At 47.4% G+C, this 12,255-nt stretch overlaps 1 protein-coding gene across 9 annotated transcripts in view; it reads left to right on the forward strand.

Annotated features, from left to right (window-relative positions):
* The window catches only part of TBC1D1 (TBC1 domain family member 1), a 240,046-nt gene that overhangs the window by 206,913 nt on the left and 20,878 nt on the right, over positions 1–12,255 (forward strand). For all 9 annotated transcript variants that reach the window (XM_074395995.1, XM_074395993.1, XM_074395994.1 and 6 more), the window contains 2 exons: positions 347–505; positions 10,758–11,002. In XM_074395995.1, coding sequence (XP_074252096.1) covers positions 347–505; positions 10,758–11,002 — 404 coding nt within the window. The remainder of the gene's footprint in view (positions 1–346; positions 506–10,757; positions 11,003–12,255) is intronic.

A 12,255-nucleotide genomic window follows, 5' to 3' on the forward strand; every position in this document is an offset into this window, starting at 1 on the left:
TGAGCCCAGGAGTTTGAGACAAGCCTGGTCAGCATAGTGAGATCCTGTCTCTACAAGAATAAAAGAATAATTAGCCAGGTATGGTGGTGGGCACCTGTAATTCCAGCTACTCAGAAGGTTGAGGTGGGAGGATCATTTGAGCCCAGGAGGTTGAAGCTGCAGTAAGCTGTGATTGTGCCACTGCACTCCAGCTTGGGTGACAGAGCCAGACTCTGTCTCAAGAAAAAAAACAAAAAAACAAAAACAAGAATTTGGACACATGGAACATGAAACACAACTGATTTTTATTATTAAGTTGTATTCTGTTGATAAATTATCTCTGTATCTTCTGTTCCCCCTTTTAAAGGTGTGCCACGTCATCACCGAGGTGAAATCTGGAAATTTCTAGCTGAGCAATTCCACCTTAAACACCAGTTTCCCAGCAAACAGCAGCCAAAGGATGTGCCATACAAAGAACTCTTAAAGCAGCTGACTTCTCAGCAGCATGCGATTCTTATTGACCTTGGTAAGTCTGTGCCATCGATTGGAGATGGAACGGAAGTTTCACTCACATGAAAAATCTGGAGAGACTGTCTAAGTTATTTAGTGACCTGCCTTTAGGTTTAGCAATCAAAATTTACTACTGAGACTTTTAATTTAAAAAGCCCTAGGGTAATCATACATGTCGTCTTCAAGCAAATAAAAATCTCCGTATTTTCACTGGGTAGCCTGTTAACTTGGCTTTGCATGGAGGGCGGGTGTTCATTAAGGCTGCAGCCCTAACTGTGGTTCAGTCCAGTAACTCAAATACTGATAGGAGGTTTTTATAGTCAACTGAAGGAGCATCCTGGAAAACGTATAGATATTCAGAACCGAGGCTTGATTTAATTACAGGAGCCACTCCCTCATCTGCTTACAAACAGATTTCATCAGAAAAATTGTAGAAAGCAGTTTGTGTGTGTGCCTTGAATGGTTTTATTTTGGAAACTGGGTGGTACCTTGTCTCTTGAGTAGTTTTAAAAATATGAAGATGGGAACAGGGTACAACCCCCTTCCCCCGCCTCCCCGCCCACCGCCATATCTATGGGTTCTAAATTTGGGGACTCAACCACCAACCTCAGATGGAAAATACTTGGTAAGAAAAATCGATGAAAAAATAATGAAATAGATTTTAAAATATAGTCACTATCTCCAGAGGATTTACATTGTATGAGGTGTTACAGGTAATCTGTAGATGATTTAAAGCGTATAGGAGGATGTGCATAGGTTATGTGCAAACATGGCACCGTCTTACAGAAGGGCCTTGGGCACCGCGGATTTTCATATCTGTGGAGACTCCTACAACCTGTCCCCTGAGGTTGCCACGGGATGACCGTATGGGATAGATGTGCCGTTGCCACTGTGAAGAGCGTGTTGACCTGGGTGTGATATGATGCACAGAGGGCCCTCCCGACTTGTCAGTGGCCATGCACAGGGTCAGGTGGCAATGCGTTCCCGTTTGCCTGCCGCGTGTCACTCAGGCTGCTGTCTGTACTGGTGGTGAGCTGGCTCGATGTGGCAGGAGTTTGGCCCTGCTGCTTTTAGAGCCTGTGGCTCTGCTTCCAGAATACCTGTTCTGCTTGCAGCTGCTGCTGCTGGAGGCTGCATGGAGCACTCACTGCTTTGGGGTCCTTCGGGGGCCCAGTTCTCTGAGTGTTCCTGCAGTCATGACAGAGGGTGCAGTGTGACCACATTGGGCGGTATTAAGTCCTTTTCTCGCAAGCCACATAGCTAGCCTTAACAGTTAATTTCATAACCCTTAAGGTTATTCTTTAGCTTAAATGTCATCTCTGAGAAGCTGTCCCTGACTGTGGTCTCCTCTCCCACCTGAAGACTGAATGAGGTGTCCTGCTAAGCCCCTCATAACACCCCACACTCTCCCCATGGTGCGTATCACATTTATCACCATCACTGTTATCTGCTTATTATAATCACTGCTGATGCCTAACTTCACCTTGGGCCAAATATTGTATAAAGGACTTAAACTTTCTTTGATCCTTATACCACGATCAGGCAAATGTTGTTCTATTTCTCTTCAGAGTTGAGAAAATAAAAACAGAGAGGTTAAGTCACTTGCTGAAAGTGACACAGCTAATTTGCTGCTAGGCAGTGTGACTTCAGAAGCGACACTTTTTTTCAACTTTTATTTTAGATTCCAGAACTCTGTGTGCAGGTTTCTTACAAAGGTGTATTGTGTGATGCAAGGATTGGAGTGTGATTGAACTCGTCACCCAGGAAGTGAGCAGAGGACCTTATAGGTAGTTTTTTACCCACTGCCTCCCCGCCCTCCCCCTCTAGGAGTCCCTGCTGTCTTTTGTTCTCATATTTATGTCCATTTGTACCCAATGTTGAGCTCTCACTTAGATGTGAGAACACGTGATGCTTAGTTTCTGTTTCTGCATTAGTTTGCTTAGGAGAATAGCCTCCAGCTGCATCCATGTTGCTGCAAAGGACATGAGTTTGCCCTTTTTTGTGGCTGCATACTACCCCGTGGTGTATGTTTATCACATGTTCTTTATGTAGTTCACTGTGGCTAGGCTGTGAGTCAATTCCATGTCTTTGCTCTTGTGAATAGTGCTGAGATGAATATGCAAGTACATGTGTCTTTTTGGTAGGAGGATTCATTTTGCTTTGAGTGTATACTCAGTCATGGGATTGCAGGGTCAAATGGTAATTCAGCTTTTAGTGGAATTATACTTTTTATTCCACGTGCCCCAACTGTTTTTAATATATGGCCGTGGCTTTTTATTGCCTTTCTCCCTTGTAGGATGCAGCCCTCCGCAGACTGGGCTGGAGCTGTTTTGCTGTTGTACCCTCGGCTCCTAGGACAGTGGCTATCACACAGCAGATGCTCAAAGAATCTCTTCGAGATTCAGAGTATGAGGCGCTGCACTAGCATAGCCGTCTCATGGGCCCTCACAGCGGTCCTGGGAATGTGGCCAGCACCCTAAAAAATGAAGAAACTGAGGTCACGTGTTGACCATGGTCACAAAATCAGCTGAGGGGAGGTGGCCAGACCTGAACCCACTGTCACTCTGTGCTTCCCTGGGACCCTCTGAGCCCAGGAGCCCCGTGCTGCTGTGCAGTGGCAGGCCAGTGTGAGTCTTGATGGAGCTGGGGCCCATGTGGCCCTCTGACCCTGTGGAAGGCAGTTTTGTGAGTTGGCAGTAGCTGTGTTTGCAGTCGTGATGAGTAATAGGACATGCCATCGTGTTCCTATCATGTGAAACAAAGTGAGAAACAGGTTCAGGGTAGGAGGCTGAATGGGAGGGAGGGTAGCCGGCCCTACTCCCCACCCATCGCCCACAGGCTGGGAGGAGGAGTGGGAAGGGCGTCTCCCCTCCTGGATTCGGTTGCCCTCTTCTCTTCATTCCCCTGCAGTCTCCCCTCATTCTTCCACGGGCAGGACCAGCTCCCGCTTCGTGTTGCTCGGATGTCATCACTTTTCTGCAGAGGGAAAAGAAGAGGCCAGATCAGCGTTAAGGGCCTCGGTGTGGCCGGGCTCTCTCCTGGGGCACTGTGTGTGCCTGCGCGCCACGCGGCCTCTCCTGCAGGGCTGGGCGCCTTCCCTGAGCTGGCAGGAGGTCTGCGGGAGCCCGGGGGTTAGCCTTTCTCATCCACTGGCAGGGCCGGCTGCATTCAAGTCCTCTCCCTGCGTCTCCCCGCCCTCTCCCTCTGCCACCCCCACCCCGCCAGCGCGGGCCCCCTCTCTCTTCCCCACGCTTTCCCATCCTGGCCTCCAGTTTGGATGCCCTCCACATACTTCCCGAGGGCCTGCGAGGACCTTCGCTCGAGGTCACTCTGTGTCTCTCTCCAGGCTTTTTCCCGGGATCCCTGAGGTCAGTCTCCTCTCCCCACTGGAACCGGGAAACTGGGGTTGGCCCAGACCTGGCAGGGGAGTCCCAGGTGCCCTGGCTGACTCCGCCCAGGGAGGCCTCCCTCAGAAGCTCCTCCAGCCTTCACCCGCTCCTTCCGCGTCTCCTGTCACCCAAGGCCGCGCTGGGGCCAAGTGAGTTGTTTGGTCTACACTACGGTTACCTCCAAGGCCCAGTGAAGGTGTGTAGTATAGAGCGGAAGCAGATCCGGATTTCAGTTCTTCTTAAAAAGTGACTTTCCTATTCTGGCCAGAAGAACAGAACACTTGGTTGGATATATTTTGAGTTTCCGTGGGGTATTTTTTCCTGCCTCTTGCTGTGCTTTCTCAAATTGCCTTTTAGTCTAAACAGGTTTTTGTTTTTTTTTTTTTTCAAGGCGTTTTCCTCCAAAGAGTAAGAATAATAGGCCTCATAGCTGGGTAGTGTTTTATAGTTTGTGAACTGTATTCTCAGCCTTTGTCAGATCTCATCTTTACACACTCTGTGTGAGATTGGGCACGTGACATGATTTCCAACTTAGAGGAGATGAATGTGCCCTGGGGAGCCTCAGTTCTCTACCCACGTTGTGAGTTACTCGGTGGCAGAAGGAGTTCCGGAAGCCAGGCCTCCTCCGTCTCCATGCCACATCCCTTCTAGGGTGCCATAATTCTGTGTTTCTTGGCTCTGCCCACTCCATCCTCACGCAACTGCCCCCACTCTGCTTTGATGGAATCATGTTTCCTTGGAGTAGATCACACCAGCCAGAGCTCCGAGCCTAGCACATGGTACTCACATAGTCTTCTTGAAGCCTGGGGTCAGGAGCCTGCCCCATCAATCTGCATCCATTTGTCCAGCCCTCAGACAGTTGACACCATTTTCTTCTCTCTTCTCTGACTCTCCTGGAGTAGACAACACAGACTGCACAGCAGCCTGCCTTCTGTCTGGGGCTCCCACTGTGGTCCTGGCCACACTGGGGGCTGCCAGTGACACTGGGAAACTCCCAGGGGACCCCTTCAGGCTTCACATCATCTGCTCCCTCCCCAGCATCCTGGCCTAGAGCACTTTCCAGCCATCAGCTGCATTCCCCAGTGAGGTGTGCAGCCCCTCCCAGGATCTAAGCCAGGTGTCCCCAAACTTTTTACACGGGGGGGCCAGTTCACTGTCCCTCAGATCATTGGAGGGCCGCCACATATTGTGCTCCTCTCACTGACAACCAATGAAAGAGGTGCTCCTTCCTGAAGTGTGGCGGGGAGCCAGATAAATGGCCTCAGGGGGCTGCATGCGGCCGGCGAGCAGTAGTTTGGGGACACCTGCTCTAAGCGCTTCAGCCAAAAGAACACTTTAACAGGCCCAGAAACCCAGGAGCACCGTTAAGTCAGACAGCTGAAACAAGAATGCACCTAATCTCCCCCACATTAATTACTACTATAGATTTGTTAGTCTGCATATTGTAGGTCCTTAAGGGGGTGGCACAGTTTAAAATCCCTGCAGGGGATCATATTCCTTCCATCCAGGAAGGAATCTTCGAGATCATTAGGTTGTAGGGTTTTTCTTCTGCAGAGGAGTTAGAGGGTCAATGTCAGATTGCTGGTTTGCTAGTATCACTGCCTGGAGAAAAGAGCAAAAGAAAGAAACTTGTTAGTCAACTGTTCAGAGGCACCATGAGACTGCCTATCTTCATGGGTGGCCCCGTGTTTGCTGCAAGAGACCTCTGGCCTACAGTAGCAGCTGCCACATAGTAAACAAAGCCGAGATATCAGGGGTCTTGCTGAAAATGCAGTCAGATGGGCTCTGAACAGAGTAAGGCAGAACGCTCTAAGATGGGTTGGGGTTTCTCACAGCACCCTACAGGGACGACCTGCAAGATCTCTTGAGGGGCTTGTGAAAAACACATTTCTGAAGTCACCATCCTTGACTGGCTGCTGATTGAGAATTTCTGATGCCAGGGATGTGCAGGTTTAACAAGCCCCCAGGTGATCCTGATAGGATTCCTGCCTGAAAAATGCTGGGCGAAGGCTCTTCACCCTCCAAGTGATAAAGAAGGGAAAGATTCATCCTGGAAGAACATCCCTTAGATGAGTGAAGTTTCAGGGGAACACTTAGTTTGTGCAGCACATTATGAAAATGAAGTTCTGGGTCATTTAGAAATGTCTGAATTGCAGATCAGACACTTGTAGGCCTTTCTGGCATATTTCTCCACTTAGACACACAAGACATATTGAATGTCTTTTTAATATGAATAAAGGGGTTTGTTTATGCCCATGTTTGACCCTCTCCACTTAATAATCCCATTCTCATTTTGTGTATGAAGGTAGAAAAAGGTAAAGGGCCTGCACTTCCCTGCTTTGTGGTAAATGGTAACATGCATTTGAAAGAGGCAGACCTCGTATCCTGATGCATTTGTAGGAAGGATGGCGCAGTCTGACCAGGGCTCCTCCAGTCGGTAGAAACTAGCCTTCCCTGAGCTGGCGTCTTCCCAGGCTTCTCCTGTGGAGTGTGCGGCCTTCTGTCCTGTCTTGTTGAGGCAGAGCTTCAATCTAGAGTCTGTACACAAACTGTGAACAAATCCAACAAAAACAGTAAGCAGTCTTTTGCTCAGAGTTCATGTGCCTTGAGTTGGCAGTGAGGTGCAAAGGGCTGCTCATGTTCTCAGGCGTGCTCTGCCCATAGCTCCGGTCCCCTGCGGCAGGTGCACATCCTGTGGGTGGGTGGTCTTTGTGGGATGCCACCAGCACTAGCCTAGTACTTTCCAAATGGGAGCCGGAGGGCTGCAGTGCCCAACACGGGATTATCCAAATACGGATTTTCCAGGAAATGCTTTTAATCCCACTCATTCACTGTCTATCCTCGTGGCCGCCTTGCCCTCTTTACTTGGTGTTTACCCAGGAATGTGGGTGAGTGGTCCCGTTAGCCTAGAACAGCTGTTCCCAAACTTTGATGGCAGGATGCTGTTCACTTTTAAAATTATTGAGTAGCCCAAAGAGCTTTTGTTTCCATGGATAATTCCTGTCAATATTTATCATATTAGCAATTAATTAAAACTGAGATTAGTGTGTATTTGATTTGTATTTATTTTTGCATAGCTATAATAAACTCATACATATAAAAATTATTTAAAAAATGACTGTTTTCCAAAATAGAAGAGTGACAGTTTTTACATTTGAAAGAAAATCTCTTTAATGTCTGATTTAATAGTACCTGCTGAATTTTATTTGTTTTATTTAATCCGTTTTGCTCGTTATTTGAAGCATGTAAAGTAAAAGGTGACCTTGCCCAGATCTATACCTGGAAAAGCCAGGGAGGACCTCATGAACCCATAAAAGGCTCTCAGAGACCTCTAGAGGTCTTCAGACTGACCAAACACTGAGAACTATTGACCTGGAAGAATGTAAAACAGGAAAACAGCGTCTCCCCCAATAGAATTTCATGTAAAACATGGGCTCTGTCGCAGTCAAATGGGTGTAGCTGTCCTGCTTCTCCCGCTAGTCAGGAGCTGAAGGCCAGAGACTCGCGGCTGTTCCCCAGCCTGGTAGTGAACCCGGAGGCCTGTCTCACTGTGCGGTGGGACAGGAAACTGCATTTGGGAGTCTTATAGAACACACTGGAAGACGTGTTTTAGCGTGGCCAGGTTCGTGCGGGACAGGTTTTCTGCATAAAGAAAATCAATGTCAGTTTCTGAAATTGTACCCTGGAAGCCTTGACCAGTTTGGGTAATAGCAAGAGACTTGAAAGTGTGGGGTGTACAGGTGTTTTGCTGAATCTAGGTAGTTGTGGTAATTGTTATTATTTGGAATTCAATTCAGTTCTACCTGTTTGTGAGTTCCAAATTTTGTGAAAATTAGTTGCTGGGACATAACTTTCCTTTGCCTCTGGAAGGCTGTCAGAATGCAAGGTTTCCTGGCTTATATGCAGTGTTATAGTTGATAGAGGAATGGTTTTGCAAGGTTGCTCCTGTACCTTAAATGTAGCTGATTTTGCCTTTGTGCTACAGAGCTGTCCTAAGTGTGCCCTTCTGTCCTCTTATTTGGAAACTGGGATTGTATAATGTGTGTGGTGTATCTGAAGATTATTGTCCATTACTGAACACCGTTCATAGCAAACATTTGCATTAGGCATGGTACATGTACTCCCCACTCTGCAAACTATGGGTTCTGCCCCTCCTCCCCCTTTTTTTTCTGAGACAGAGTCTCACTCTGTTGCCAGGCTGGAGTGCTGTGGAGCGATCTCAGCTCACTGCAACCTCCGCCGCCCAGGTTCAAGCGATTCTCCTGCCTCAGCCTCCTGAGTAGCTGGGACTACAAGCATGTGCCACCATGCCTGGCTAATTTTATATTTTTTAGTAGTAACGTGGTTTCTCCATATTGGCCAGACTGGTTTTGAACTCCCAACCTCAGGTCATCTGCCCACTTCGGCCTCCCAAAGTTCTAGAATTACAGTCATGTGCTACCATGCCTGGCCTCTGACCACTCTTAAGTGGCCAGTTAGCACAGGTCACTCCCCAGCCTGCCAGGCCCACCCTCTTAGGGATGTTTTGAGGCTTAAATACGAAATAGCCACTCTACAAGCAGGGTCAATTAGCATGGGCTCTGGTTTCTGTGGGAGGTAGTTAGCTAACATGAGAGGGTATGTGATTAGCTAAAACGGTAACACTGACAGATTAAATTCAAAACAGCTAAACCTTCCCTGTGTTTCTTTATGCCACATGACTCCTGCATATTCTGCTACCGGCACCTGTTTGATACCAGAGGGGAGGGGGTGCATTCGGGATGGGATAGGAGCATCAGCAAAAACGCAGAGGTGGGGAAGCCCTCCGTCTTCTTGGAAGCTGAGCCTGCAAGGGGAATGGAATGAAAGAGATTGTGGATATATTTGAGACTATGAGGAGATCAATACACTGGTGTTGCCAAATACAGAAGCCACATGTGGCTGTTGAGCCCTTGAGATGCAGCTACTCCAAACTGAGATGTGCTGTCAGTATAAAAAATACACTGGATTTCAAAGACCTGGCATGAAAAAAAGAATGCATAATGTCTTAGTATTTTTACATTGATTAATGCTGAATAATAATTTGTGTGTTGGGTTAAGCAAAATATCTAATTAAAATTAACTTCACCTGTTACTTTCTAATGTAGCTGCTAGAAACTGTTAAATCCTGCATGGGGGTGGCATTCCAGTTCAGTTCCACATCCTGCTCCCAATTGCTCTGCTTGCATACACAAAGACACACACACACACACACACGCACACACACCCCCAGAGGAGTCAGAGACCCAGGAGTCCCCACTTCTAGTGCCTGGGCTAAGCCCTAGAGTAGAAGATAAAGCTGGGAAGGTGGGTGGGGAGTGAGTGCACGGAGCTCCAGGCTAAGAGTGAATTTGTTCTTTGAGCACTGGAGAGCTATTGATTGCTTACTAGCAGCAAGGTGACTTGTGCAGGGTATATCTGGGGAAGATTTGTTGGGAAAGAGGTAGAGGTTGCAAGAAGTGAATACAGAATGAGAAATCAGGACAATAATTAGGAGACTGTCGCTTTCCTCTTGAATCAAGTTCAGATAAACACATCTGGACCGATTTATAAAGTCTTTCTCAGGAAGCTGAGGAAGAGCCCATGAATGTATGTTCCTCTCTGTGCTGAGACCAATGATTGCAATGAACAATTAACATCTAGCCATGGCCTAGATGCACATTTGACCGTAGCTGATTCAAGCAGGTTCACAATTCTCACCTGGGTCCAAGCTTGGCTCTGGCTGCCAGCTGCCTGGCTCGAGACGTGTCTTCTCTTAATCGGTTCAAGTACTTCTCTGCTCCCTGGAAACAGGCGCTCCTTCCAGAGGAGGGGGAAGAGGAACTTGACAAGTAGCCACAAAAGCCTCCTGGACAAAAGAAGTCTTTTAAGCCTTATTTGAATACCAGCTTTTCGTGAAAATAATCAGGATGTTGAGAGCTTTTTTTTTTTTATTATTTCTTTTTGGAAGGTAACTTTTGTGTAAAAGAAAATACCTGCTGCTCCTCAGGCTGTTTCGAAACACTGTCTGTGGTTTGAAAGTGCAGAGATCTGCCTGTGGTGTGCAGCATTTGCAGGCATAATATGTGAGTCTGGGAAAAACAGATCCAGGGAGTGTTTGTAGCCAGGCGAGGCCGTTTAGCTGCATTTAGTTGCTGCTGGGTTTGGGGTGGGCGTGTGGATGCGGGGTGGACTGGAAGAGTTGTGTATGTTCCTCTTGAGCATAGAGGTTTTATCCAGAGGATTAATAGTTTTCTTGAGACGGAGTTTCACTCTTGTTGCCCAGGCTGGAGTGCAATGGTGCAATCTCAGCTCACTGTAACCTCCGCCTCCCGGGTTCAAGAGGTTCTCCTGCCTCAGCCTCCCGAGTAGCTGGGATTACAGGCGCCTGTCACCATGCCCAGCTAATTTTTTGTACTTTTAGTAGTGACGGGGTTTCGCCATGTTGGGCAGAATGGTCTCGAACTCCTGACCTCAGGTGATCCACTTGCCCCAGCCTCCCAAAGCGCTAGGATTACAGAGATGAGCCACAGTTAGTAGTGCCCAGCCAACAGTTTTTTTGTTTGTTTGTTTGTTTGTTTGTTTGTTTGTTTGTTTTAGTTTGAAGTTCGGTTATTTCCAAGACTGAAGGTAGTTCTAATTTCTTTCATCTGTACCTCCACCAAAAAATAAACCATGAGTCACTGCTGATTTTTAATTGAAAATGTTATTCCAGGAACAACTGGTTGACCTTGTCTGCAGAGGAGGTGGCAAAGGCTGATTGATACTATGATCCAGCTTCTAAAGATTTTGCTGCTTAATCTGAAGCACATTGGATTTCTGCTTCAATAGGCTTTCTTTTTTGGTTTTTATTATTATGACTAATACATACTCTTTTCACAGGGCGAACCTTTCCTACACACCCGTACTTCTCTGCCCAGCTTGGAGCAGGACAGCTGTCGCTTTACAACATTTTGAAGGCCTACTCACTTCTAGACCAGGAAGTAGGATATTGCCAAGGTCTCAGCTTTGTCGCAGGCATTTTGCTTCTTCATATGAGTGAGGAAGAGGCGTTTAAAATGCTCAAGTTTCTGATGTTTGACATGGGGCTGCGGAAACAGTATCGGCCGGACATGATTATTTTACAGGTAGAAAGCATTCCTGCTGTCTTTAATAGAACAAAATGCTAAGGATGTTTCTTATCCCTCTCCAGGTATGCCGCAGAGCTCTTTCACCGTCCGGTAATGGTGTCATGTTGTAATGCTGATAAAGGAATCTGTGCTAGGTATTATTCCAAACGCATCATCTGCACTTTCCTCTGATAACATAATAGGAAGACACTGTTCATCAGCTCAATTTGTAGGTGGGAAAACCGAGGCTCCAAAGATGACTAAATTGGGCCCGGTCCCACAGCTAGCGTCAGAGCTGGAATGGAAACCCAGGCCCCCCTGACCCTAGGGCCCTCCCTCTTGCCCCTATCAACCCTCAGATGATATCACGCCTACCTCCCAGCCTCTGCATCTGCTCTTCCTCTGCCTCACCCCACCCTCGTCATCTCTGGTTCAGCTCAAATATCACATCCTGGGAGAAGCTCATCCTGCCCACCCTGATGCTGTGTTCCCCACTTCCAGCCAGGGTACCCCATAAGTATTTGTTGAATGAACAGTTCTGTCAGAGAAAACCAAACACAGCAGCATATTCCAAATACCATGTGCTGCTCTTGCTGCCTTTCAGAGGGAAAACTCTGGATGCTGCTTCAGGAATATTCCTAATTGTGGCTTCAAATGTTGCAGCACGTGTTGATATGTCATTTACCAGTAAGATACTAGGCCTTCAGAGCCTTAGAAAGTATCCTGGGAGGGGGTACATTAGAGCCAAGGACTGACTTTGAGAGCGCCACATTATGTGATTCAAAATCTTTTCACCTTGACCTGTGCACATGGACCACATGAACACAAATATCACAGAAGGAAGTCAGCTCATGCACTGAAAGATTTTGACCACATAACGCTTTCCCCATGTACTCTGAGGGTCTTCCTACATGCCTGGTATTAACTTTAAGGACAGCTGCCACTAGGCAGTGGACTTTTCGAGTTTTCTGTAATTTACTTAACACACAACTCTTGGGGCTGGTGGCTTTGGTTGATTAGACTGTCTTCCACACAGGAGAGCCACAGCTGGTGCTTATGGGATTGTATTGTCTGAGCCTCTGAAAATGGTTTTGTTTTCTTTCTCTTAGTTTGAACAGGACACATCCAACTCGGTGCAGCTCAGCAGGATTCTGACCCTCTGTAGGTCACTGTTTCTTCTTGAGTCTCAGGCCTCTGTGAGGCCTGGAATGCTTGGTGGCACTGATGGGAACTGGCATGAGCTTCCTGCCAGAACCGTGCCGTTCTCTGAA

Source organism: Saimiri boliviensis, chromosome 3, assembly GCF_048565385.1.
Source record: "Saimiri boliviensis isolate mSaiBol1 chromosome 3, mSaiBol1.pri, whole genome shotgun sequence".
Classification (NCBI taxonomy): domain Eukaryota; kingdom Metazoa; phylum Chordata; class Mammalia; order Primates; family Cebidae; genus Saimiri; species Saimiri boliviensis.